The 24,749-nt window shown below is 53.4% G+C and overlaps 1 protein-coding gene across 2 annotated transcripts in view; it reads left to right on the top strand.

The window, feature by feature from the left end:
* The window catches only part of COL22A1 (collagen type XXII alpha 1 chain), a 242,295-nt gene that overhangs the window by 74,099 nt on the left and 143,447 nt on the right, over positions 1–24,749 (top strand). For both annotated transcript variants that reach the window (XM_068525749.1, XM_068525748.1), the window contains exons 12-15: positions 13,876–13,929; positions 14,758–14,811; positions 15,881–15,934; positions 17,851–17,895. In XM_068525749.1, the coding sequence (XP_068381850.1) occupies positions 13,876–13,929; positions 14,758–14,811; positions 15,881–15,934; positions 17,851–17,895 (207 nt within the window). The remainder of the gene's footprint in view (positions 1–13,875; positions 13,930–14,757; positions 14,812–15,880; positions 15,935–17,850; positions 17,896–24,749) is intronic.

The raw sequence follows: 24,749 nt of genomic DNA, 5'->3' as shown, positions 1-24,749 counted from the left end.
TCCATGCTTTATGTCTCATTATTAAGACAGTGCTTCAGGGAAGGCACGGCTATGCCCTTTTCACAGATGAGAGAGCATAGCTTAGAGGTCAAGTGACCTGCCCAAGGTCACAGTTAGTAAGATGGCTAGAAAACACAATCACTCGTGAAGGGAAGCTGCAAGGCTGATTGAATTACTCCTTTTCCTGCAGCTGAGGAAACTGAGGCTCAGAGAAGGTGAGTGACTGGCCCAGTGTCACACAGCTGAAACACTGCCAGAGCTCTTGGCCTCCTGACTTTCCCAGCACCCCCCACCAAATGCCCAAGACCGTTGTGTGGTGCTTTGTTCCTGGGCTGCCTCTGCCCCTCATTTTGGAAGCCAGCCTTCTCTCTGGTTCCTGTTCCACCCCACATTCACCACGGGTTCTTGGGACAAAGCTCCCTCAGTGTTTTAATATGTATGAAATCGGGCTCAGGGAAAGGGGGAAGCAGGCTTTTAGGGGCCGCCTGAAAAGATCTGCGCATAGCCCAGGTGTTGGGGGCACGGAAGGAGAGAGAGATAGGCATGGACCCTCCTTCACAGCGTCTGGAAGACAGCTGGCACTAAATAAATGCTTGCCTAAGGAGTGAATGGATGGATGGAGTGTGGACCTCCGTCATCCAGGACCAAGAGCCAGTAGAATGGTCACAGACTCTGCAGTCAGAAAGGTTCAGCTTCAAATTCTGGCTCCACTTCATGTGGAGCCTCAGGTTCCTTTTCTGTAAGAGTGAGAAAGGGAGTGATAGTAGTTCCTACCATGTGAGGTTGCTGGGAAGGTTAACGCAGTGCCTCACGTAGCAAGCCCTCATGATGGCTGGTGCTGCTGTTCTTGTCGCCCCATCGTCGTTGGCAGTGCTGTCTTGGTGATGAGGATGATGATGGAGGGGGAGGGGGAGGGGGAGGAGAGGGTATCATCATCAGCATCATCATGGTTTGGACCAGTGCTGATGGGCTGGTTTGGGCCAATGCTGATGGGCTGGTTTGGACCAGTTTTGGGGGGAGTCAGGGGGAGCAGGGAGGGGTGATGACTTCCGTGCCCTTCCCACCCTTGGTCCTTCCATGTTGACAAAGTAAATTAATAAGCACAGTGAAGATGTTGGTATAAGGTTTCCTATGGCTGGACACTGAGTCTTTTCCATGGAGATGTGGTCCATGAGCCCCGCGGTAGAAAAAAAACTCAGAAACGACAAAAACAAGGCCAAAGTGCGTGGTATCCAGTGAGCTTCCTTTCGCATCCCGAGGGGCCTTCTGCTCTGGGTGACCAGAGCCTTCAGGGGAGGAACCCCACAGAGAGGCTGCGTTGTCGTCCCTTCCTGGACCCACAGCGCCCTCTGGTGTCTGGAAGCCAGAGCGTCGCTCCAGTTTTCCTCTGCAGGGGTCCGTGTGATACTGGGGAGATCTCTGCCCTTTGGGGGAGTTCCTCTTTCCCTTAGGAATCTAGTGCCTGGGGGAACGAGGGCAAAGAGAGCTTTCGTTTTGTGCTCAAATGTGGGCTCAGGTGATGGAAAGAAAGCAGGTTCGGGGAGTTGGGCAGACCTGGTTTGGATCCCAGCTCTGCAGTGGCTGGGTGAGCGTTGGGTGGTGCCTCTCTGAGCCTCAGCTTCCTCATCTGTAAAGTGGGGCCATTGATGCCCACCCCCTTAGGGCTGTTGTGGGGCTTATAGGAGGTTGGCAGTGCCTGTGACAGCACCTGGCTTAGTCCCTGGCACGTGGCAGCGCATGTAAAACTCTGTCCCTTATCTTTATTCCGTTCTTTTGTCTGCTAGAAGCTATTGCTAAAACCCATAAAAGAGTGACAGATGTGCTTCTTCAGTAAACAGCATTCGAGTACCTAGTACGTGGGAGAGTGGTGGGTTCACAGAGCTGTAAAACATGGCTTGGGCCTCCCCCGGAGGCTCACTCACCAATTCAGCAGAGGAGACATGCACACACATTCTGGTCACGTGGTTATCTAATCATGAGTGTTTCTTCTTCTTCCTGGTCCTTAATCGAGTCTGTTGTGCCACATCCATCCTCCACCCTGTTAACACACTCAGAGGGTGATGACGCTGTCAGGAGACCCTGCCTAGGACACCGGTCACATCAGCACTGCACCTTGAGGGTTTCCCAGGATACTCGGTGTTGTACTGCTGGGGGTGCTTAGAGAATGAAACTAAAAAATATCTAGGAAATTATCGTAAGCACAGTTCCAGTGAAGGGAAAAACAGAAACAAAACGACCTCAAGCTGACTCTGTTCCTTATAAGTACTCTTAACAATGACCAACCGCAGCAAAAAATGGAAACAACCTGATGGAAAATTGCATTTCTTCAACCAGAAAGACATAAGTGAAAATTAGGAAGCCCTTATATATGTAGATGTGCACGCAACATGGCGTAAATGAAATAGTAGAATAGGAAACCATATGCGCTCACACACAAAATGCGTGTGCAGCGAGAATAGCCAGTGCACTGGGGTAGTGGGATTTGGGATATTTCATGCCTTGTTAGTTGCTCTTTATGTTGCTATAACATTAGTACTTTTGCAAAACATAAACATTTAACTAACAACTAGAGCTTAAACTTAATATGATGAAAAAATAAAAAATAATAGTATATTTACAGTTGTTCATGCGTGAAATCCAAAAGCAGTATTATTTTGGAGGGAAGAGTCCTCTCTCCCAGCGTGGGGCATTTGCTGAATCCTGGACACTGTGACAGCTGGTCCCAGATGACAGAACATGGCAGCGGCTGAGGGTCAGGCTTTGGGAACCTGGCACTGCCCGTGTCCTGCTGTGTGACCTTGGAAAGGTCATTACAGCTCTCGGTGCCTGTTTTCTCATATGTACACTGAGGAGAATAGTAACAATAATAGGCTCTTGTAAGACTGAAGTGAGGGTTAACTGATTGCATCCACGGCAAGAACTTAGCAGAGCACCTGGCAGATGAGAAAGCATTAGCGGGAATCAGGTCTAAGCCGCCCGGGCACTGGATTCTCTGAGCGTGATGGTCAATTCGGACACATTATCTACGTTAGTCCAAACAGAACGACAGACTCAGTACTTTCACTGAGAAGCCCGGGGACGGTGTTCTTTCCCCCAGGGCCTGGGGCTGTGCGATGAGAGCCCGGATATCCCTGCAGCCGTGCAAAGAGCCAGGTGGGGTAAGGCAAAGGTGACACACACAGGCTGGGCCCAGCGTGGACCCTTGTAGATGACGTTGCAGGGCGGAGTCCAGGCTCCCCTAAGCCAACATCGCCCGCTGCTCAGGCACACAGGGCAATGCATTTCCTACTGGGGCTCTTTGCTTTCTTTACGAGCAGCTGCTGGTATTAACATTTGAATTAGAGTTGGGATAGGATGTAGAAGGCGGCCCTCAGGTAGAGACCAGCCTAGACCTGGTGCTGAGGAGACTGCCCCGCCCCCCGTTGCCCTCGAGTGGAGAGTAACAGAGGACAGAGCAGGGAGAGGGCTTGCAGCCCCTCATCAAGTCTGGCTCACACCTTGTAGATGGTGGGGGCCCTTGGGAGCCACAGGGGATGGAATTGTGGCAAAGTGTCCCATAAAGCCATGCTTGGGTCAGCAACTGTGTACTCAGCACTTGGGGCGGGGGTGGGGGGGGGGGAAGAAACCAGAACAACAACCACCAAAAAGTCCTTTCTTCAGCATTTTCACAGAAATCCGTATGGCAGTATATGAAACTTTGTATGGATTTTGTGCTTGGATTTCACAGTGCGGTGCCCCAGAAAAACTATGCGAGCAAATAGAAGGAACTCAGCTGAATTTTATTGGGCTGGTTGACTCAGTAGCAGACAGAATTTTAGGTCACGCAAACATCGGTTCCTTGTCTTTTATGGCTTTCTTCCATTTTTATGGGGACCATAAACCTGACGGGGAAAGAGGAATCTGAGCCAGACAAATAGCAGAGGCTGTTCTGACTTCCTGGGATGCTGTCTCTAGAAACTTCAGCCAAATGCCCTGCAGCGGATGCCGGAGCCGAGTGCAGGTCATCATGGGGGAAGTCCTTATGGGTTGGTTCACCGTGAAGTTAAACAAATAAGGTGCCGATTGGGAAACCGAGGAAGGAGGCCACGGCCATCTTGATGGAACTAAGGAGGGTTGTTAGAAGGCCAGGTTTGGAGCTGTCAGCTGAGGTGGGCTGGTCCCCAGGTCTGAGAGAAGTAGGTTCCCCACATGCTTATTCCAAACCAGGCCCCTGAGAAGCCTGGTGCCTCCTGTTCTCTGGTGATTTGAAATTGGACAAAGCAGTCTCCCCGGCATTGCTGTGGACCTGAATGAAGGTCCAGCCTCTCAGGCAAGGCAGTGGCTTGAAGAGCGCTGGGGGACTCATGTGCCCCGTGGTGGGGCGGGGCGCCTCGGATTCCTCAGCTCCAGATGGCTTCCTTTTGGCTCATTCTTGCTGTCCTATTTGAAACATGCAAATGCACGTGAATTTGCGTTTGATTTTTAAACGCTGCTGTGGTCACACCATTCCCTACAGATCCCTGCTCAGCCGCTCTGTGGTACTTGGAGGATCAAGTCCCCTGCGTGTTGGCCCCGAGCGACCCTGCCCCTTCTCCGTCTCCTGCCAGTTCTGGGTCCATCTCTGGGTCCGTGTTTCCACCTCCCCGGCCTTGATTCCTCCTCCTTGCACGTCCACCGCTCCCTTCTCCTGTGGAATCCCGGAGAGGCTTCTGATGCGGTACCCTTCGGGCGTCAAGCCCGGAGCCAGGTGGTTCCACAGTCATTGTCTCACTCAGTCCTCCCGGTGAGGGCAGGTGGAGGGTATCACCATCATCGTGTCATGGAAAAGGGCGCCGAGACTTAGGAAAATGCTCCTACACATCGATGTTTTCACTGTAGAAGCTATAGGAAGAGGACGAAGTAGTTTATAGTGAGCTCTGGTTTGTTCAAAAGTGTAACACCTACCCAGTTTAGATCTAGTCCTGTGCTGGAGAGCTGGAGAAGGACAGCAGAATGACGGACATGAACTTTGGAGTGGGATTAATCCAGCCATCTGCACTGAGAGTCAAGGCGGGTGGAGGGGTGGAGGGTGAAGAGTGTCTAGAAAAATACCTGCATCACTGCAGAGCTCACAGGGCAGAGAGGCGGGGTGGCGGGGACGCTCCGCTCCCGTGGTCCTGATTAGCCCGCCGCCTGAGGTCTGAGCTGGCTGAGAGCCCTTCCTGTGAAGCACCACCGCAGTGCACGTCCCACTTCGTGGGACAGTCAGACCTGCTCTCACAGTGACACTTCTCTGGTCTCAACGTGACACACACACCTTGTGCCATCCACAGTGTGAAAGACTGAGTCCTTCCCACCTGAGTGAGTTTTTTCTTTGGTGTCTTTCAACGGCAGGCTGTACTTGAAATTGCGAGACGAGAGGATTTCGTGGAGGTGGAGATGGACCGTACAGGTGGGTGGGGGGAGTGAAGCGCGGGGTCTGCTACATACGGATTTTCTTCCCAGTGCCTCCTTTCCAGAGCAGTGACCAAGAAACGCCCTCAGAAAGCATAAGGTGCTTCTACATAGCACGGGGTTCTGGTGTAGGTGAGACGTGTGCCGTTGCAGGGGATGATGGAGACACTTACTTCGCAGATTCTGTCTGAAGGGATGGGTGAGGGCGTTAGCAGTGGCAGCCGTGGAGAACTCAGTGGCCAGCACTTGGTGATTTTGTCTGCAACAGTCGAGCGACTTTGTCTCAAAGAAGGTGCCTTGTAGTGGAAAGAATCATGACATCAGCCTTTTACTGACCACTCGATACCTGCCAGCTGTTGACTTTATGAGTACCAGCCTCCTGCAGCTCCTTGAAGGAGTCTGGAGCATGCCCAAGGGCACAGAGTGGGGGGTGAGGGGCTGAGGTTGTGTCTGTCCGACCCTACACCCCCCATTCCTAACCACTGCACTGGACAGTGCCGGTTCCCTGCCCTCCCCCAAAAGGGATGCTTTTATCTGAGAATTCTTGACCCTCAAAACCCATGTACCTTTGTAGGAATCGACTTATTTTATGCAGTGACTACATTATAGAGCCTCTTAGCCATAAAGTATAAATTATATGTGTGTGCTTGTATGTGTGAAACCTCTAAGATGAATTTATGCCATTTGCCTCTGGCTCTGGGTCTCATTCTCTTTTTTCACAGCTGGCTTAATCAGCGCCCCCGACTCCTATTCTTAGCCTGTGCCTTAATGTGCATTATTCATGGTTATCGACTTGGATAACTGTGGTCGAGTGCCTTCTATTTTTATCATAATTAAAGGGTTTAGGGGAAAATAGGTTCAGCTGCTTATGTGCCCTCAAATAGCCTTGTAGGTTGGGGCAAAATGCTGGGAGTTAGAATAAAGATACCGCAGACCCTGTCCGTGGTGCTGCAGGACACGTTGGGGAAGTTTTGAGTTCACGGGTTCTCACGGCCCCAGGCAGAGCTGGAATAGGAAAGTCTGCACTTTTTCCAGCCTCGCCTGACACTCAGGCTCTTGCCAAGTTTCATGGCCCAGCCACAGGGCCAAGGGCTTCATACAGGAGGGGAGAGCATTTATGGGAGGGTAAATGCTGGACTGCTAGGCAGCTGGGCTGGGAGGGCAGGGGAGGCCAAGGGCATGCACCCTAGACACCGACCGGCTGGACTCAGATCCCAGCTCGGCCACTTAGCAGCTGTGGACACTGGGCAAGTCAGTTACTCAACCCCTGCAACCCGTGCTTTCCTCACCTATAAATTGGCGACTATAATTCTACTGGCCTCAGAGGGTTACAACGAGGATGAAATGAACTAATGAAAATAAATGACTTACATTTGTAAAAAGTGCTCATAAATGTTCAGTATAATTACCGTGATACCAGCATAGTTTTCCACCTTTTACACCAAGTGACATCTTCTGCGTCCTCTGCGTCAATGAGGTCTTATCCCCAGGGCCGGCTGACAGCTGGGAAATGCCGGTGTTCCCTGCCTCCCCCAAGGAGGACTTCTGTAACTCCCAAAGCCTCAGGGAGCCTGGGGAGTGTTATTAGAAAGCGTGTTCCAGGTGGGCTGCCGTAGAGGTGTAAGGTGTCTTTTCCTTTCTTCAGTTCATCCAAAATAATTTGCAGAGCATCTAAGAATAATAACGGTCCCCCATATTTACAACTACTACTGTCTGCCAGGACTGACTCACACACAAGCTACTCAGTTTTGGGGTAGAGATGGTTGTCCTCATTTTACAGGCCTATTAACCGTGTGACCAGGTGCAAGTGACTTTCTCTCTCTGTGTGGCCAAGCCAGGAAGTGAGCTCATGTATTCTGACATCACAGAGAAGTGGTTCTCAAACTTGACCAAGGTGCCCAAACCCCCTTGAGGGCTTGTTAAACCACTGTGCCAGGCCCCGCTCCCGGTCGGTCTGACTCAGTGGGGCTGTGGTGAGGCCAGAGAATCTGCCCTTCTGACAAGGCGCAGGTGATGCTGACGTTTCTGGCCCGGGAACCACACCCAGAGGACCACTGCCCAGAGGACTCCTCAGCCCCACCCTAGGGCCTGCTCCGGCTCTACCAGTGGAAGGAGAGGGGTACTAACATGGCACCTCTCGCAGCGAAGCAATGTCTTCGTCCGTATTTCGGGGGAAAGCTCTGATATTTAATTAATCGAAAGAACAGGGGAAATAATCTGTTCTCTCTTGTCTATTTTGCCCAGTGAAGTAACCAGGTAATTCCTAGAGCTCTGGTTCTGACACGTGGGCATATGGGTGGATAATTTCCTGCACGTGGTACCCACCGGGGGCTCCCAGTGAGATTACTGAGGCAGTGCGTGTGTGCGTGAGGGGGAGGCCAGAAGAGAGGTCAGAGCCTTGGCTTGGAATCAGGGCCCCGATTTTGAGTCACAGCTGCCAGTGTGAACTGGGGGAAAGCCTCTCTTCCCCGAGCCCTGGTTTCACCTGTAATGGGTTTCACATGCATCATCTATGGTCATTTTCTTTTTTTTAAGTTTTTCATCCAGATTTTATTAATTCAATTCCATAATGACTGTGACATATCATAAAGATGAAACAAAATGTATTTTGTTTATTTAAAAAATTTTTTTATTGAAGTATAGTTGATTTACAACCTTGTGTTAATTTCTACTGTACAGCAAAGGGACTTAGTTATACACATATATACATTCTTTTTTATGTTCTTTTCCATTATGGTTTATCCCAGGATATTGAACATAGTTCCCTGTGCTGTGCAGTAGGACCTTGTTGTTTGTCCGTTCTATATGTAATAGTTTGCGTCTGCTAACCTCAAACTCCCACTCCATCCCTCCCCCACCACCCCCCCCCCCCACTTTGGTAACTACCAGTCTGTTCTCTAGGTCTGTGAGTCTGTTTCTGTTTCGTAGATGGGCTCATTGGTGTCATATTTTAGATTCCACATATAAGTGATATCATATGGTATTTGTCTTTCTCTTTCTTACTTCATTTAGTATGATAATCTCTAGTTGCATCCACATTGCTGCAAATGGCATTATTTTGTTATTTTTTATGGCTGAGTACTGTTCCATCGTATATGTGTATATGGTCATCTTCTTAAGCTGAGTGATTCCTTTTTACAGGTGAAGAACAGAGGTTCCAGATAGTTTACTCCAACTAACAGAACTTGATGCTTCTTTCAAATTTCCCTGTGTACAAAGCATTTTCCAAAGCATTGTCTCAAGGCATCTTACAAACCACCTTGGGCCAGAGGTACTATTACTCCTTGCATCACCCTGTTTATGGACGATGAAGCTGAGACCCAGGAGGGGAAGTCACTTGTTCTGCTCAGCTAACGGGCAGCAGAGGCTTCATGCGAATCCAGACCCTCCTCTCAGTCTGCTCCTCTCCTCTCCTCTCCTCTCCTCTCCTCCCCTCCCCTCCCCCTCTCTCTCATCTTTCTCTTTCTCTTTCTCTCTTCCCTCCCTCCCTCCCTCCCTCCTTTCTTTCCTCCCTTCCTTCCTTTTTTCCCTTCCTACCTACCTCCCTTCCTCCCTCCCTCCCTCCCTCCCTCCACTTTCCTGTTTTTTTGTACTTGACTGTGGATCCTGAGCTACACATATTCCCTTTAAAGATCTCCTGTGCCCGACCTTTCCAGTTCCAGGGCAACCTCCAGTCTGTTCCCCACTCCTTTCTTTGAGCCACCTTATGGACTTGTGAAAGTGTTCTTAGTTCTCAACAGAATATAAACAACGGGCATTTTAATAATATTTTATAGTCTACCAGTTATATCCACATTCATTTTCTCGTCTGGAAGCAGCATGAACCTCTATCTTAGGAAAGATGAAACTGAGGTTCAGAGTGGCAGCATGACTTTCCTGCTGGGATGTCAGCGGACGGCTTAGGGCTGTATCTCTCTCTCTTCAGAACATCTGCAGGCAGCTGAGTCCAGGTAGAGGACTCTGGAAAGTGTGTCACGGGGGCATGGTGGTATTCTGTGATGTTAAGAGGAGGTGACACTGAAACATGAAATATGCGGGTCATGTTGACTTTTCCTTGGGGACACAGTTTTCAGTGGCAGGAACCCATCTAATGAAATGCCTGGACCGCATCATGACTTGAAAGTGGAATTTCTCAGAATGTGTCTGTTTGCAGTGCCAGCTTGGTTATCCTAACTATGATTCAAATAAGATTAAAAAAAAAAAAAAAAAAAGATGTTACCTTCTCAGACAAAGAAAATATTCATCTCTAAAGAGTCTCAGTTTCTTTGACTACCAGTGCTCTAAGCCAACTTGCCAAGCTGTCCCTGTCCTCGGGAAGCACAAATCCTGCAGGAAGTTTATGACGCCTACTTACAGATGTAAACTGAGACTCGCGGTGTTTCGCTAACTTGACCCAGGCCATTAGTACTGAGTGACGGAACAGGATTTGAAGCTGCAACTTACTGGCTCTTGAGACTGTTGTTTTCCTGTAACAGTTTGCTGTTCCCTTTGTCCCTGGGGGTTTCATACCCCCAGGGCTCATTCCCACAGGGCTCTGGGGAAGGAGTTAGAGCACAGGGAACACTTGTGGGGCCTGGGGCCACGTGGGCGCGGCTCACACGGAGGTGACGGAGCCCTGATTCCCATCTCATGGAGCTCCCGTCTTGTGATGACAGAGACTCACACAGATACTTGCTGGGCCTCTACTGGAAAGTGCCAACAGAGCTGGACATGTGACAACTGTGGGCACAGGGGAGGTTCCAGAACTCTCTGGAGTTCCCTCTGGCATTGTCCTCTGGTCTTCTCTCCTGGCTTCCTTTATTAGATGGTCCTGGAAACTCCATGCCCTGCTGCTCTCCCTGCTGTATTCCTGAGGCAGGAGCCCACCTAGACCCCCCCTTCCCTGCCTGCAGCTGCGGGACCCCCCACCTGCAGCAGCCAGAAGACGGGCTGGGCTTTCAAGGACTGGGTAACCCACCCCTGGGGCAAGCTCCACACCGCGTCACCCCAGGAGGGCTGATCCTAGAGGGGGGGCACTATGGGAAGCGTCTCCTTTTGGGAAGTTGTGAATTTATCCCTAGTGTTGTAAGGAAGCAGAGTTAAGTAGGCTGGTCCCTGCCATCTGGAAGCACACAGCCTTTTGCGAAGATCAGAGCAGGATGGGGCAGGAGATAAAACGTGGCCTTGGAGACAGGGCGTCTGGGAGCTGAGCCCACCTGTCGCTGACCCCCAGCATCCTGGCTTGGGGCAGAGCTCCTGCCTCCTGCGAGGCCTTTGGGGACGCTCTGATGCTTTCCCAGGGAAGGACGGCTGGCTGAAGCTGAGTGGGGCTGACCTTGATCCCTGGGGAGGGAGAGCAAGGCTGGGTGCCCAGGCCTCAGCTGCCCCAAGCTGCTCACCAGGCCATGGAACTGCTGGGTAGCCGCCAGAAAGTCAGGGTCCCTCTGTGCTCACGGGCTGCATGTGAAGACAGCATGGAACGCTTAGCCCACAGGGTGGCCGAGCATCCAAGCGGGGCCGTGCGTGCACGTGCCAAGTGCTGGCAGACGACAAGGCAGGCTCGGGGCCCCAAGTCTGATCTCCCACTACACACGCTGTAACTTTGCAGAGTACTGAATCCCTGTGTCTCCATGTCGTAAACTCTGAAACGTAGGTAGCAGTTGCATCTCCCTGTGGAATTGTTGTGAGGACGGGTCGAGCGCACCGATGAGGGTAAAGCGCTCAGAACCTGGCAGGTCGTGAACGTGCAGCGAAGACTGGCCGCCGGCAGCACATCTGTAATATTTCCTTAACGTTATCTTCAGTATCCCGTTAATATTACTGCTGGTTCTGCCATTAGCGCTAACGATAGCGATGCTAGTTGGTGTCTGGTTGTCACTGTGCATTGCAGAAATCACTTGCATCTGTACTGGTTGCCTCTTTCATCCTCGGTTGAGTTTCAGAATAGTCAGATAGAGGCACAGGCAGGCAGGGCATTCATGCCTGCTGTGTGGGTGTGGAAACAGAGGCTGAGAAATCTCCGGCCACAGCTGCCCTGCCCTTACAGGGACAGTGGAGACAGTTGGACCCCAGAAAGCACCTCATCAGCTCCCGCCTGTCCTGAGGAAACGGCCACTGCAGAGAACCCTGGCCCCTCGATATCGAACAATCCTTCCTCTGTGAAAATACCCAGACTGTTCGCCTGCCTTCGTGTCCAGCCAGGGAGAGTCAGATGTTCCCTAAGACCAACGAGAAAGTCTCTCCGCTTCGGAAATCCCACCTAAGTACAAGGCTTGCCAATCAGAGACTGTCTCCGTCTTTCTTCTTCTTGCTCAATAACTAACTCCCTTTTAACGCTTTTGAACCCCTGCTGATGGCAGCCTGGTCCCCTGGACGCACGTGGGTGAAGGACTCGGTTTTGCCCCCGAGGAGGTGCAGGGTCCCCGCACCTGCGCCCCAGGGGCAGGTCAGGCGGGCAAGGACACTGTGCAGAACCGCCATCCACAGAGCAAGTTTAAGGCTTCAAGGCAACCTGCTGTGAAGGAGCATGTTTAACTTTATTTAACTGCACTTCACAAGCTTATTTGACCCAAGAACCCAGCAGTCTTCCCCCCACCCCATCACACACTAACTACAAATCAAACAGGTATCGTCCAGACCAGCTTTGGAAATGTTATACGAACCCCCGCAGAGACACTTCATACTTAACGCAAGCTCCACGGTGTCTGTAGTTATTTCCGTTTTTTACAGAAAGCGAGACCGAGACTCTGAGATCAAGTAATTTGTCCAAACTGGCCCACCCTCCTCTAAGGGATGGTTGCAGGAGCACCAAGGTTACACTCAGCCTGCCAAGTCCCTGAAGTCCCGCCCCCCCAGGCTGCCTTGCCTGCGACATCCCCTCTGGAAGGTTCCACTCAGATTAACTGATCTCCTTAGTGTCCAGGACTAAACCCTCCCGGCCCCAAGCTGAAGAACCAGAAACCACTTCCCAGCAAATCAGTGTTTCGTGGGAGCACAGGCGCCCTGTGGGCACCGTTAAATTGCTGGGTGACGGCAGGAGAGGGCACCTCGTGTGGCCATGATGACAGCGTGCCGGGGGTAGAGGTGTCCCCCCAGCAGGGGGTGTGCTTTACTGCCCCAGCCCCCTCATCCTCCCAGCGACCCTGCTGGTGTCACCCTCCACGCTTGGACGAGGGGCGAGCGCCACACAGCCTTTCAGAGTGGCTGCCTTTGGGGTCACGCAGCTAGAAAGGTGCGGAGCTGGGCCAGAGATGTCTGTCTGTTTTTCTCTCCAATATCACAACAACTTAGAATGTTGAGACCATGGAAGGCACTTTGTAGAAGTTTTAAAAGTGTGTGTGTGTGTGTGTGTGTGTGTGTGTGTGTGTATACATACATACACGGTTGCATCTTAATTTATAGGTAAAAACTAGAAATGTATAACGTGTGTTGTGTCTTTCAGAAAATAAGACCTGTCTCAAGGGCTTATTATGAGTACTAAATAGCGCAATATATGAAGACATCCTACAGGGTCCAGCCCTTAGTGTTTTCTAAATATACTTACAGATTCATCAGTTCAGTCATTCATTGAATGTCCAGCATCGTCATTTCACAGATGGAAAAGCCCAGAAAGAGGCACTGACTTGCTCAGTGTCCCCCGGAAAATTGATGGGGAGGGGGCAGCTGGGATGAAGGTCGTGGTGGAATCCTTTGATTTGAATCAGGTGGTGCGGGAGCTGGACAGGCGCGAAGGGCTCCTGGATTTCCCTGTTGTTGAGTTGCCCCCAGTCCATCTCCAGGAGGCATGGTTGCGGGGGACGAGCGGGTCCCCACAGCTGCTCCATGAGCGTGCCTGTCACGTGCTTCTGCACAGTTCATTAGAATGGAGTTTGCCCCAGCTTAAGAAACATTTTTAATACCTGGTCTAGCCCAGTGGTTCTCAACTGGTGTGATTTTTACCTCCCAGGGGACGTTTGGCAATATCTGGAGGCATTTTGGGCTGTCACACCTGGGGAGTGCTACTGGCACCTCAGGATGCTGCAGGACATCCTGCAACACCCAAGGCAGCCTCCCCACCCCCGAACAAAGAATCATCAGCCCAGTGCTGATGGGGCCCAGCTCAAGAACCCTGCTCTGGCCTGCTGCTGTGCTGACGTGTGTGACCCCGGTCCTGGAGGGGGTGAGCCACACGGCGAGTTAGGGGCGGGCGGGGCAGGGCGTCTCACTCCCACTGTCAGGTGCGTACGTACCCCCTGGGGGGTCTTGTTAAAACATGGACCCTGGTACAGTAGGTACAGTAGGCCTCCAGTGAAGCCTGAGAATCTGCATTTCTCACCCTCTCCCAGGAGGCGCCCAGGCTGCAGGTCTGTGAATTGCCCTCTGAGTAGTGGTGTCTTGGCCACAGGTCGTGTCTGGCACTTTCTCCGCTGCACCAGAATCCTGAGAGCCTGTCTCCAGTGCTGTCCTCACCGTGTCCTAATTGCCGTTCTCTTTCTCTCGTCTTAGGGTTCCCTGGGCCTGTCGGGTCCCCCTGGGAGAGACGGCAGCAAAGGCATGCGGGTACGTCTGTTCCCACGGGGCAGCACCGGGCTGGGGACCTCCTGATCAGAGGCCCCTGTCCTCGAGTGGGCTGGCCTTTGCCAGGGCCAGGCCTGAGCTGGGGCTTGTTTGTACCAGGATCTTCCCAGGTCCCCGGGGGCCAGCCTGATGATTATAACATCACCAGCAGCAGCCGTTGCCACCAGGCATCACCTGTGTGTCCCTGGGAGCTGTTTTCTCACTTAGTTGACAAGCAGTCCTGCATGGGAGGTCTTGTCCAGTGCCTAGACCTGGAACCAAGTCGAGGTCCAAGCTGAGGGACTCGGTTCCCAAGTCCCCAGTTCACAGCTCAAGGAGTCGGTGAGACCCCAGCAGCAGCCTGAATGGCCAGCCGGCCTCCCTCTGGGGGGCACCCCGACTCCACCTCTGCACCCGCAGCCTCTGAGTTGGAACACACTCTAGGACCCCAGGCAAAAAGTGATCTCAGCTCAGGCGGGTCAGTCTGATCCAGGATAAAGGGGTCCTCTTCTCCAGCAAGAACCCAAATGGAAATCGGCTCGGGTTCTTGGCGGCGCCTGGTGGGCACGCGAGCCGCTCTGCTTGCTCCACTGTTCTGTCTCAGCTGAGTTTTGTTGGACCAGCAGCAGGAGTGGATGGGGGTTGAGGTGATGAACACCCGCAGTGAAGATAAGCTCCTTTGCTTGTAGAAAGAGTCTCTGGGGGAGCCGGGTCTCCGCTCACCAGTGGTTACATCGTTTCCGTGCCGAGTTCTAGTGCCAGGAAGAGATGCCCCGGGTGCCTGGGCCTGTGTCCCCCGGGTTGTGACCACATGTTATTCTGTGCGTGCAGGGGGAGCCGGGAGAGCCAGGAGAGCCGGGGCTGCCCGGGGAGGTGGGCATGCGGGTAAGTGTTGCTTCGAGTTATTCCTCTCATGTTCCTGGTGCACAGATCTTGATGCAGAACGAACTTTGTGGGTAACATCTCCTTAGGTGTAGAGGTGATGCCCAAATGGGTTCCCTACCTACGCTCCTCATGCACCACACCCGGGCTCATGTGTGTATGTCCACACATCCGTGATGTTTCCTAAAGTCTTACAGAAAATGAATCGTACCGTACTCTGCCATTTATCTTTTTAACAAGAGACATATCCTTCCACACCAGTACGGATCGATACCACCTATTCTCTTAATCAGTGCATATTATTCCATGATATGGATGTGTCGTAATTTACATAACTTTTCCTCTGTTTGTGGCCCTCAAGGTTATTTCTAATTTCATCTGTTTTTCACTAAAATCAGTAAATGTACACACATGTGTGTGCACGTGCACGCATTTCTCTTACGTATACTGTATTTTTATTTCAGTAGGCTAGATGACAAAAATTGGGATACCTTTGGTTGAGGAAAAGAACATTTTAATTTTAATAGATTTTAACACGTATTGCCCATTTAGTAGCCTAGAAACCATAGCAGCCCATGGTCCAGGCAGCAGAGGGGCCTCCAGGCCCTGCAGGCTCCTGTCGGGCTTTGTCAGGACTCGTCTGGGCTGTGCCGGCCCCACGGCGAAGTGTGAGTGATGCGCTGAGGGAGTCAGTCATGTGACCGGGAGCCGTGCACACGTCCTGGCCAGATCCTGGCATGGCCGCGGGCCGCGGGGCACGTGGAAGCGAGACGGCCGCACTGGCCTTACGATGGCTCAGAGGCAGCACACTGTTTCCTGTTCCTCGAAGTCGAGCAGAGTTGCGTGTGAATCCTGGCTCCACCAGGCAGGGGATGGCATGAGCTCTGCGTGGGGCGGGCAGCAGCGGAGGTGGAGGGGTGTCTCAGGGAGGCCTTGTGCGGGCGGCACGGTGGCACGTGGTGGGTGAGAAGCAACCCTCTCAGCCCTGAACATGGTTGCTGACCGAGTGTGGCCTCTGCTCCTGCCTCTTCTTGCCATTCCCAACCTTTTTTGTGTGAACACTCTTCTGCAGGGATCCCAAGGACCTCCTGGACTTCCCGGACCTCCCGGCCCCGTCGGAGCTCCTGTAAGTAGAGGCAGCTGTGCGGAAGGGGCTCTGTCGCCTCTTCCAGGGACTGGGACCCAGACTCTGACAGGTCCCCATCCCACATCTGTACACGGAGGACATGGCAGTGAAGCATGGGTGACTCTTCTTAGACCAGAAATGCTTACACGTTATGGTACTTAAAGGATCTCTTGGAGATCACGTTTAAATGCACGTTCCCAGGGCCGCATTCCCAGCTAAAGCAACAGGTTTGTGTGGAGCCCAGGACTCTGCATTTTTACCCAGCAGCCCAGGTATTTCTGACACTTGACCTAAAGAAGCCATTTTTACCAACCTGTCTAGTCAGCCGCTCCAGAAGGGGGTGGAGTCTTTATTATAAATTCCCAGCCCCTAGAACAGTGCCAGACACATGGGATGTTTAGTGACCAAGTGCCCCATGAATAAAGCGATGAAGAAGTAGATATGGTATATTGGAGCAAGTGTCTTCTTGGGCCTCTAACCTTGTTCTTGGTTCTTGTTAAGAAAGATTTGAGATGATCTCCAAATGAAAGAAGCAGTGTTAAAGGTCGTTTTCAAACAAGGCAGCCTGCATTGCCTCAGGGGCATTCAGAACCTCTGATCTCTGTGTATCTGGCCAAAATATTTGGATGGAGTTAGAATGGCCTGTATATCCAGCTGCCTCCAAAGGCCTAAGTGGTCCGCAGACCGTCTGCCTTCTGGGAGAGCGTCCTGCGCTCTGGCCCTGTGCCTCTTCTCCAGGCACCAAAGATGCATGTATTATTCCTGGAATCCACAAGCAGGCCTGGGCAGTCTCTTCCCCCCTTAACATCTTTTTCATAGAGCGTCCAAGGGTCCCTTCTCCAGGAAGGGAGTGGAGAGAGAGGGGACGCAGGACATTCACCTAGTAACACAGGACATACTCAGGCCTCTCCAGCAGGGCCGTGCACCAAGCTGCATTCCTGCCCGGGAGAAGCCGTGCTTCCACCAGCTGGGGTGCTGGTGACCCGGCAGCTCACTGCACACCCTGCACATCTCAGAGGAGCAGACACACGTGCATTCTGATCTCTGCACTGTAATGTGGGGCAGTAGCCTTCAGGTAGAACTTCTGCAAGATTCTTGTGCAAACCAAGGGATTGGTGTAGCCATTCATTGGCTCACTTATTCGACAAGTGTTTACGGACATCAAGCGGCAGCTGCCCTTCCGGACCGTGGGGCACGGTATTGAAGGAAAGGAGGCACCGCCCTCGTGGGGCTGGCATTCTGCTTGGGGGAGACCAAGGATGTGTCCTGTGGGGCTGAGTGCTTGAGGAAAGTGAAGCCTGGTGCAGAGGATGGACGGTAGGCGGGCGGGGCAGGGACTGTAATTTGAATCCTGGGGTCAGAGAAGCCAACACCTTGGCTGGCGTTTCCATCACGTCTGCTCACAGAGGGGAGGGAGTCCTTAGTGCAGGTTCTAGGTGTTGCTCCTGAGGACGGTGGGGTGGATGGAGGGAGGGGCAGCGGCCCTGTCCCTGGGGGAGGTGGAGGAATGTGGCGTAAAGGGGCCCAGAGTCTCAGGCTCAGTGTTGGGCTGCTCCGCCATTCCATGATCAGATGGAATCACAGGCTCTGGGTGGCAGTGGGGACTGACTCCAAGGCCACCTTCCTGCGCTTGACCAGGTGAGCTCAGGGACCAGGGTGGGTTCAGGTCTTAACAGGGAGGACCTGGATGATCCAGGCGGGGGGACCAGCCCCGGGAGCTCACGTCTCACGCAGGGGGGGCACCCGGCTCGCCGCCCAGGCCTGAGGGGGGAGTGCAGGCCGCTGTGCGGACTGAGGCTGCACGGGAGACAGACCGTCACCGCCTTCCCAGGCAGGCAGGCTGCCCACGGGCCTCAGACTCAGCCCAGAGAAGCTGGACGGGGCTGTCCTGTTACTCACCTTCCCATCTTCCCCAGGGTCTCCATGGAGAACGAGGTGAAAAGGGAGCCCGAGGAGAAAAGGTATGTCCAATCTGCTTCAGTCAGTCAGTGCAGCTTTCCATAGACGATGTGTGTGTGCACGCGTGTGTGCGTGCGTGCGCGCGGTGGCAGGTGAAGGCCAGTGCAGAGGAGGCATTAGTTTCCAGCCTTCTGAATGTAAGCTCTGGGCCCAGAAGGCTGTGGGCTCGGTACCTGCGGGGGCTGCAGTCCCCTCGCAGAGACAGGGTTTCGGGTTTCCTGGCCAGAGAGGTTTTGAAAGAGCCTTTGGATCCGGACTCAGTTCCGGTTGCTGCCGTGGACTCATATCTCCCTCGGCAAGTTGCACGAGTTCTCCACACCTCGATTACCTGACTCTCCCACGGAGGGAGGGAGCGTGGCGACAGTCGTGGCCTTGGGGACCCACGTTTAGCCTCATGCATCAAGTGGTGTGACCTGACCTCAGCTGAGACTCGTAAACGCACGTTGCCACCGAGGTGACGTGGTCAGGGCGGGCTGAGGCTGGCCGTGCCTTCGTAGGGAGGCTACTGGGTCACAGGTAATCCTCAGACCAGATCCTTCTATGGGTGCTAAGGCAGTAGAAGGCTCGGGGTTCTGCTGGGTGGGGGTAAGGACCGCATATCCCCCCTGACCTCGCCAGACAGCAGCTGGCGTCGAATTCTCAGGAACCCCAGGCCCATCTGTTCATGGGGCTCCTTCAGATCAAGAGCTAGAAATTGGCCATGTTCCATTTTCAGCAGCTACCCTGTTCCATCTTCCTAGAGTAAATGTTACTCTAGTTTTATAGGGAATGTCTGAATTATTAAGGAACTTAATTTTATTTCAGTATATTTGGAAAATAGGGAAAATCCAGCCTCTATTTCCACCATCCTGCTACGACTGCGGTGGCCACTTTGGCACGTTCCCTGTAGGACTCGTTCTCGTGTGTCCCGTGTCCTCCTGTGTAGTCACACGTGACATGTTCTGCTTTGCATCCCGTCTTGTCTCTTGTTCCTGCGTGGGGCCTCTCCCCCCTTGCTGCTGTAGACTTTTATGATTTATCTTAAATGGCTGCACAGCGTTCCATTGTGTGACTAGACCGTCATTTATGTGCCCGTTCCCCTAGTATTGATCACTTAGGGTTGTTTCCAGTTTTTCATGATTAAAACCACTGCTTTGGTGACCATTTTTGCACCGATAGCTTTATTTATTTATTTTTCAAATTTAGGATGGTTTCCTTAGGCTGCTCCCCCAGAAGGGAGGCTCCAGTCAAAGGAAACAAATGTGTTGTGTGGCTCTGGAAACACGTGGCCCCGTGGCTTCCCAGAAGGCTCCAGAAGGAAGGAGGGGGCAGAGGCCAGCACAACGCCCCACCTCAGCTCCAAAGCATGGTTTCTGTTTGTTTGGATATTAAATTTTAATCACTGTAGCTTAAAAAGTGAAATGCCTTACTTACCCCGTGGTCATTATGAGTTGCGTCTCTTGGTTCTTTCGAGAGATTTCATGTGGCTCCGTGTATTTGGTTACAGGTAGAGCGCCTCTCTGTGGCCTCTGCTCCTTCCCTTTATAAGGTAGAGTCTTGAAAGTGACACTTGGGGTAACTGAGGATCCAGGCACAGGGCTTGATGGGCAGCTCTGGTGCACGAGGGAACAAGGGTCTCGTTTGAAAGCCCCCGTGGGAGCAGGCAGGGTTTGGGGAACGGACCCGGCGGTAGGGCTGAGCTCCAGACCAGCAGGAGGGGCCCTGAGACTCCGTGGCCAAAGGCCCAGGTGCGCGGACATCCCCCTGGCTGTCACCTGTGGGCACGATCAGAGACCCAGGCCCGTGCCCTGGCCTCCAGGCTTTCAGTGTCCCGCCAGCCGCTACTGAGTGCCCGGTGCCTCACGTCCTGCGCTGATGGTGGCAGCGCCAGCGAAGACTGAGGACAGGCCCTGCTTTCGAGGCCCCAGGAGTTGAGTGGGCCACACGGATTCACAGGGTCAACTCGCTTCGTGGTCCTGTGAGGTGTGCAGTACCCAGCGTACAGCCTGGAGCGTGGATAGCCCTCCGTAGGCCTTGGGCAGACCAGTCAGCGAATAACCGGTGAGTCCTGTGTCCTCAGACCAGACCCCCATAAGAAGGATAACTGGTGAATCGAAGGCGTGGGAACCGAAGCAAAGGACAGTAGCGTGGACACGGCTGGTCGTGTAAGGGCAGGAGGTGGGTGCAGCCCCCCGGTAGCTCCGGGACCTTGGCCATCAGATCCAGGTGCAGTGCTGACACAGCACTGCAGGACGCGGACACCCAACGCTTGATCCCCTGGGAAGGGCTCCCCACACGGAGGGGTCAAGGCTGTGGCTTTGCCACTTGCCTGAGGCCCGGGGCTGGGCCAGGCCTGCAGTCACGGCATCTGAGGGCCCACGGGCAGGAGCGCGTGAGGGTCCCCCGCCCACAGAGGACTCTGCTTTGCTTCACGTGGGGACCACGTGCCACCAAACGCCCTGGGGTCCGGGAGATGTGGGCTCAAGCCGCACAGCACTGATCTGGAGTGTGCAAAAGGAAATTAGGAAACGAAAGACGCCTCCTTACTGGGCCTCAGTCCCCTGCATTGTAAAATCGCGGTGGGATCTGGATTGAGGCAGAAGCCGGTGAGGCGCCTGGCCCCAGCCCTTGCCCATCATCTGGTTCACACGCAGTGCCTGGGGTTTCCGGACGCACCTCCCACAAGTGTCTTCTGCCTCATGAAAGAATATGGAAGGAATCCTCCCAGTTGAATCTATGTTTTAAGTGCTTTTTTTTTTTTTTTTTTTTAATGTGCTGGAAAGAACCCCAAAAAGTAAAAGCATAACTTCAGTCCTTAAGAAGCCTGCAGTCGGACTGGGAGCTTGTGAAAAGTTAAGTTGATTCATCCATTTGTTTATTCATCCATTCATTCCCCAGTCATGTACCCACCCCCCAGCGCCCAGCTACAAATATTTTAAATATTTGTGTGACCTTCTTCCACTCTCTGCTCAAGCGCCACTTCCTCAGAAGTCTTCCTCGGTCCCCAGCCCTGTCCCAGAGCTTGCACGTCCGTGCCCCTGGAGCCCCTGTGGTTTTCACCCTCATGGGTCACGTGCATCACATTTGTTTGCCTTTCACCCCCAGCCCCGCACACACACCTGTAGCCCCCTGGCAACTTGAGCACGCCGCTCACACCCTGTTCACCTTACACACCTCTGGGGCCCTCACGCCCTGGGGTAGTACCTGACACGGAGCACCTGGCCAGGCCTCATCTAGTGATGCACTGGGCACCAGATGAGGAGTGATGCAGGAGCCAAGATCGGACTCAGATTACAGAGGACCTTCGGTAACAGGTGTGTGAACTTGGACTTTTTTAGAGATGTGTAGGATGGATTTAGAAGATGCATCTTAGCACTTAGGCTTAGGTGAAGCCTCCGGAGTGGATGAAATGGTGAACAGGAAGCTGCTGCATGGACCACGTCATGGAAGCCAGGAAATGTCACCGAGAGAAAGCAGAGCAGGAGCACGGCACCGCCGAAAGACGGTCTCCTAAGCTCCCTGGTTGCGGCAGTCTAAGCTGAGCTGCTGAGGAGTTTGCATTTTCCAGGGTTTCAGCCGAGACTGAAGTACAGAGCTGAGGACCCTTCGCAGGCCCAGGGGGAGCCAGCTCTGCCCCAGAGGAGCTGGGCCGGCCCCTTGCTGTACCAGAGCCTCAGGTTCTCGTCTGCGGAATGGAAACATGCACAGCCTCCCTGAATCTTGTTGGAGCCTTGGATAAGACCACAGAATCAAAGTGTCCAGCACATAACTGACACATCCACAGACATCCGTGTCCTTTCCCACCTGTGTTTCTGGGGGAAAACTCAGTCTGCACACTCAGTGCTTAGTTCTTCCCAAAGTTCTGTTTTGAAGTAACAGCCTTTTCCCATATAATGCTGGGTGGCTCGTCCATTAAGCTTTTGGAGTCTTAACACTTTTTTTCCGGCCAAGAAACGCTGCATTCCTGTCAAAATTCTAAATTATCAGATCTAGAAAGGACCATAGGTAACCCTGGAGATCTCCCGTTATTGTCCAGAGGGGGAAACTGAGCCCAGAGGCGATGCGTTTCCTGATGCGGCCCGTTGTAAGGAGAGCAGGTGCTGGAAACGTCTCGCTCCCCATCTGGGCTTTCCCCGCAGGACACACGGGCTGAACAGTCGACATTCCCCCGGGACTGTTTCTTCAGACGGGCCACAGCCCTGCCCCCTGCAGGCGCCACCTTGCAGGGAAGCTCGGGGAGTGGGGGGCCACCTGCAGGGGAGCCCCAGGAGAGGAAGTCCAGCCGGTGACCCATCAGCGTCAGTCTCCCCAGGCTGCACCAGGCAGCAGCATCGTGGCATAGAGGGAGCCCCGCACAGAGATTCTGGAGCCAGCCTGCCTGCGTTTTCAGTCCTAGTTCTGGGATCTGCAAGCAGTGTGACCTTTGGAGAGTTTAGTTAACCTCTGAGTCTCAGGTTTCCTCAGTGCTGAGAGTAACTATCTATTACGTAAGGTTACCGTGAGGATTAAATGAGTATCTGCAAAATGCTTAGAGCAGTGCCGGGCAACATATGCCATATTTATGGAGGGTGGGGAGTAAGAGAGAGAGATGGAGAGAGAGTATAGAAACAGCAGGACAGAGAAAGATGGGGGCATGCATAACCTGAGCCCTGTGAGCTCAGCTTTGGGTCTGAGCTCCGGCTCCCTTGCCGACTTTTCTCGGTGACTCTGGGGAGAGCTGTTTCCTTCTCTGCACCTCTGTTTTCCCATCTGTCAAACAAGAAGCCTGGGCTGCATGATCTCTTAGGCTCCTTTCCAGTTCTTATATCTGATGAGTACTTAAAACAGCTTATTTTCTCGTGAACCTCTCAGATTTCTGAAATCAGCAAGAAGGAAGTTTCCATTGCCCCTTGAGACAGGCGCATCCCGCTGCCTGGCTTGGCCAGACGTGGAGCTGGGCCAGAGCGAGCCAGTGGCCGTGCGTCACTGAGGCCACCTCCGCCAGGCACCTGGCAGGGCCTTCTCTGGGAGGCGGGGGCCGGGAGTTAGCCCTTGCCTCAAGCATCTTCCAGAAGGTGCCTTGCAGGCGCAGCGAGGTGTGGAGGCTCTGTAGGCACAAGGACCTCCTAGTGATTGAGGGGCAGTGAGGCCCGAATGGGTTGTCCGGGGGCTTTTGGGCTCGGGACAGTCGGCGAATGGTACAGTGTATCTAGTTAGTCACAAAGAGAGGGGTCCACTCCCTAGGGGCCAGAAGTTGGACGCGGCGGCCCCAGCTCTTCTATCTGGAAAACCGCGCTCCCCACACAACTTCGGGTGGGTGTGGCTGTCGAGCTCCGGAGGCCCCAGGGAGGACGCTCCAGGGGTCCTGCCCGCCCTGGTTTGGGACTAGGGAAGCCCAGCTTGGGGGTGGAGTGAAGCGGTCAGAGCACCAGCTTTGGAATCAGCAGGACCAGAGTCTTACCCTGGCCCTGCCTCTGTCAGCCCTGGGACCTCACACCAGCTTCTAGTCTCTCTGACCTGTGTCCTTATCTAACATCTAGAGGTAACACCATCTGTCTCAGGAAGTGACCCTGAGGATCCGATGAAATTAGTTGCGAAAGCAGCTACAGGACTTAGCACCCGGTAGGCACCCCCTGAACGTTTAACGAAAGGAAGTGGGAGTTTTGAAGGGACTGTGGCCATGGTGCATCCCGCCCACACCAGCCCCCAACTCTGTCTTACGCTGAGTCGTCAGTAAGACCATGGCCTTCAATCCACGTGGCTCTGGAAAGGCTGGCAGCGTTGCCCACCAGGTGTTACTGGGATGAGTATTTGTTGACTTTCTCCTGTGTGCTGGGTGTGTGTGGTTACATCTTTATGGAGCCAGTGCCCAGTGGAAGAAGCACACCACACACCCCCTCCCGCGTTAAATGTGCACAGGGACACGGAGGTTTCAGGGTCCTCAAGACTAGGCAGCCTAGATGGCAGGGGCTGTGGGCGGGTTTTGTGCTTTTAAGCGGGTTGCGTGTGCCCTCTGCTGTCGGAGACCTAGAACAGCAAGTGGACCTGGCCTGGGGGAGCCCCCCCGCCGCCCCCTGGCCTTCACCGCAAGCCCCCAGGATTGAGACAGTGAATACCAGATCTTCTCTCTTGAGCGGTGTGAGCCACGATGGCACACTTAATCTCTGAGACTCATTTTCCTTTACTGAAAGCAGGGACAGTGTGTCATAGGATTGATGTGAATTTTAAATGGGATAGTGTGTGTTCAGCTCCTGGTACCCAGAAGATGCTGCAGACGCGGATTGAGTCTGCTTTGATTTGCATATTCCAGGCTTCTGGTGGGCCGTGCTCGCGCTAGTTTGAACGCTGACCCCATTCTTCCCTGTGACTTCCGCCCCACCTCCTGTCCCAGCAGGGCTCGGAAGGTGTTGCAGTTAAAGACCCGCTCTCAGAATGCCGTCTTCTGTCTTCCGGCTCTGTCCCTGTCCACATCTCTCTGCCTCTTTGTCCCTGTCTCTGCTGTCCCTCGGCTCATCTCTGTCCCTCATCCGTCCTCTCCTGCTCATTCCCTCCCTCTCTCATCCCCTGCTCATGGAGACACACACCTGTCAGCACCCCAGTCGCGTCCCTCCTGCCCCACCCTCTGTGTGCTGAGCAGGGAGAGAGACCGCTGATGCCACGTCCAGCCGAGCCCGAGCCCTGCACCCTGCAGCTGTCCTGAGTGGCAGCTGGGAGAAGTCTTGCTTCTGGGCTCCACTGACCTTGATGAGTAAGTGCAAGGCTGTTAAGAAATAGGGACATGGGCTGCGAGGTAGGACTTGTGGTCAACACTCCTTCCTTTGCTGAGCCCTGTGGAAGTGCCCTGGGGGACGTTCAGTAGGCTGGCCTGCCACGAGGAGAGCTCTGGAATGGAAGTCAG

This window comes from Eschrichtius robustus, chromosome 17 (genome assembly GCF_028021215.1).
Source record: "Eschrichtius robustus isolate mEscRob2 chromosome 17, mEscRob2.pri, whole genome shotgun sequence".
Lineage (NCBI taxonomy): Eukaryota > Metazoa > Chordata > Mammalia > Artiodactyla > Eschrichtiidae > Eschrichtius > Eschrichtius robustus.
This window is presented reverse-complemented; position numbering and strand designations above follow the sequence as displayed.